The 3,630-nt window shown below is 35.6% G+C and overlaps 1 protein-coding gene across 1 annotated transcript; it reads right to left on the reverse strand.

Annotated features, from left to right (window-relative positions):
- On the reverse strand, positions 1-1,481 carry LOC111395328 (uncharacterized mitochondrial protein AtMg00810-like). The gene is made up of 3 exons (XM_023021309.1): positions 1,344-1,481; positions 997-1,259; positions 1-148 (listed from the first exon to the last, which is right to left on the reverse strand). Exons 1-3 carry the CDS (start codon positions 1,479-1,481, stop codon positions 1-3), a joined length of 549 nt encoding a protein of 182 aa, XP_022877077.1.
- Between the last annotated feature and the right edge of the window lie 2,149 nt (positions 1,482-3,630).

Consider the following 3,630-nt stretch of genomic DNA (forward strand, 5'->3'; position numbering starts at 1 on the left):
TTATATCCCTCTATACTCTTTACCAACCCCGTTGGAGTGGTGCGATGGAATGCACAATAACAAACCATCGATCCTCATCCCATCACCTGTGATAGTGGTTGCGATGGAATGCACGTCAACAAGTCTACTTTTCATGACAGCAGTACACCTGTTGCACATGAAGTCGCACAAATGCACAGCGACAATGTGCAATGCACAATGTCATCATCACAGCTAAGCATACCCTGCTTATTGCTGTCCTTCTCAACGTTTAAATGAAAGATAGATTGAAATTTCCCCTACATTTTCCTCGCATCGCTCATTAGAGGCCTTTCAGCCCTCAGCTTTATTTCTCTTTTTCTTTTAATTTTGTGTTGGCTGTGCTGCTGCTAGATGCGGCGATATGGTTGGTCATAAATTGTTTTATTGATTGTTACCAATATATTGGTCACTAATATGTGACCAACGAAATATATAATTTGTGACTAATTAATAATGTGTGATCTAAAAATTTGTTAAGTCATGACAATACTTTGATAATTTGTGACCTAAAAATAATTTAGGTCCAATTAATTTGATATTTTGTATCCATAAAATAAGTTGTGACTTATAAAAATTGTGATTTGTGATAGAAAAAAAAAAAAAACATACGACCAATTAATTTATTTAAGTTACAATTGAGAAATAAATCGTGACTTATAAAATTTGTTATTTGGGATTGTGATGTCTGTAACCCTATTTGATTTCCATTATTTGTCAAAAATGCATTTTGTAATAGTGATTTGATGGAAAATATGTGGTTAAAAATAAGAAAAAGTTTGAATTTGAACGTAATATTATGTTATTGAAGAATGTATGGTTGAAAATAAAAGAGAGAAAAATGTATTTTGAAAATAATAGTAATAAAACGGGGGCTGTAATTGTGACTAATTCATAATTGTGACCATAAATTGTATAATATTGTAGTATTCAGCCTCCGTGCTCGACCTTGCTACAACATGTTGTTTTTTCGAGCACCGAGACAACAAGTTATCTCCAAGGTATACACAATAACCAGCAGTGGATCTTCTATCATTTGGGCATGATGCCCAGTCAGAGTCAGCAAATGCATTTACGTCAAGATTGTCACTTTTCCGAATGATAAGGCCATGTTTTATTGTTCCTTTCAAGTACCTGAACACCCTTTTGAGTGCCTTCCAGTGAGCATCTGTTGGTGTTTGGAGAAACTGGCTCATTTTGTTTACAGAGTAGGTGATATCAGGTCTTGTATAGGCTAAATACTGGAGACCACCAATGGCGCTTCTATACACTGTTGGATTTTCTAGGGCCTATCCTTCAGTTTTTGAAATTAACTTCCCAACTACCATTGGCGTCAAGCTTGGGTTCGGGTTTTCATACCCAAATTTTCTCAGTAGATCAATTGCATATTTTCCTTGATTTAAATGCAGTCCTGTTGTGTCTCTATACACTTCTATACCCAAGAACTTAGTGAGGTTTCCCATATTCTTAAGAGCAAAGCGTCAAATATGTGAGACGAATACTAAGACTTCGAATCTCCACTGTTAATCAATTTTTAATACAATTAAATATCATGATAATATGTACTTATTCATGTTGATCAATGTTCTTAAGTTAATTAAAAGCATATCTCGATGTCAGTTAAATCTATCATTTTATACGATCTTCTCATATTTCTATGAAAGATGCGAATATGAAAACATGCATTAAAAACGTTAGAACATCTATAGAAATCATGCAAAATATAGTGGTATATCTCTATGCCCCTATCGAACTTTACTATGATTGTTATAAGTACTCTCTATTTTATTATTTCTCTCGAAATCAATAAAATTCACATAGAAGGCAATTGGTGTCAAGCAATTAAAAAGCATTAAAACTCAATAACAATCGTCCATGAATTCACACATATTGGATAGCAAAACACTTATTTTATATTAAAACGTCATAACAATGGCTCATCTACATCATAACAATGATAAATTCAGTTTAGTATAGGAAAAGTACAAGAAAACATCTTAATTCTACTCATTTAACTTGCCATTCAAGAAGGCATTGTTCACATCTACTTGCCTAATGCTCCAATCTCTTGATACAGCCAGTGTCAAGATGATTTTTAGTGTTGAAGCCTTGATGATAGGGCTGAATGTTTCATCAAAGTCTACTCCAGGTGTCTGAAGAAAGTCCTTGGCCACCAGCCTTGCTTTGTGTCTCAGCATCTTGCCTTCTGAGTTGTACTTCAGCTTTAATACCCACTTGTTTCCAATGACCTTCATTCCAGGTTCATAAGGTACCAATGTCCAGGTTCTATTTTTCACCAGTGCATTGTATTCCTCCATCATTGCATTTTTCCAGCTAACAGTTTGCATTGCTTCATCAACAGTCAAAGGTTTTGTTTCTCTTGATTTGTCAACCTTCTGACTTGTGTAAATTTTTGGTTTGAAAATTCCAGCCTTACTTCTATTAACCATGTGGTGTCCAGCAGCTTGTGTTACAGTTTGTTCATCAATGCTTACTTCATTCTCAATATGTTCGACTTCATATTCAGCTTGTTGAATACCACTTGCCGCCTGACCACCTGATTGACCAAGATTTGTCTCAGCACTGTTGCTTTCTTCTCCTGCCTCACTTTCTACTTCAGTAACTAGCTTTCTACCAAAGGGACCAGCTGTAGTTGATGCATCAGGATAGATCATATTAGCTGTATCTTGAGAAATTGCTTTGTGGCTGGACTCAATGTTAAATGGAAGAAGACTCATTACAGATTCAGAGTTTTGTGGTTGGTCTTGTCGACTTAGAAAACTTGACTTGAAGGGAAAAACACGTTCATTAAAAATTACATGTCTGGAGGTATATATTTTACCACTAGAGCTTAGACACCTATATCCTTTGTGTGAATCATCATAGCCAATGAAGGTGCATCTTTGTGAATGGAAATCAAATTTGTGTTTTTGGTATGGTCTAAGACAAGGATAACAGGCACAGCCAAAAATTTTGAGTGTTTTGTAGTCAAAGTTCTTTCCATACAATATTTGAAAAGGAGATTTGTGTTGTAATATAGGTGTAGGTAATCTGTTGATAAGGAATGTTGCTGTTTGGAAGGACTCCCACCAATAATGTAGTGGCATTTGAGCTTCAGCTAAGAGTGCTAGGCCAGTTTCAGTGATATGTCTATGCTTTCTCTCTGCCCTTCCATTTCGCATAGAAGTATAGGGGCAAGAATGCCTAAATTCAATCCAAAATTCCAAGGTAATTTGGTTAAAGACTCTAAATTCTCCTCCCCAGTTAGATTGCAATGTTTTGATCTTTCTTTCAAGTTTACTTTCAACCAATTTTTTGAACTGAGTGAAGATGATTAGTGCCTCAGATTTATGTTTCATGGGGTAGATCCAAGTGAACATGCTATGATCATCCACAAAAATTATATAGTATCTAAAACCTGAGGTAGAAATTCTAGGTGCTGGTCCCCAGATATCCGTGTAGACCAAGTCCAAGAGGTTTGAGGCATACGACGAAGACATATTGAAGGGCAACGCATGAGATTTGCCAAATTGGCATGGTTCACAGAATGTTAGTTTTTCATTAACTTTGATGGATTTATTACATGACTTTAAGACTTGACTCAACACATGA

Source organism: Olea europaea, chromosome 6, assembly GCF_002742605.1.
Source record: "Olea europaea var. sylvestris chromosome 6, O_europaea_v1, whole genome shotgun sequence".
Classification (NCBI taxonomy): domain Eukaryota; kingdom Viridiplantae; phylum Streptophyta; class Magnoliopsida; order Lamiales; family Oleaceae; genus Olea; species Olea europaea.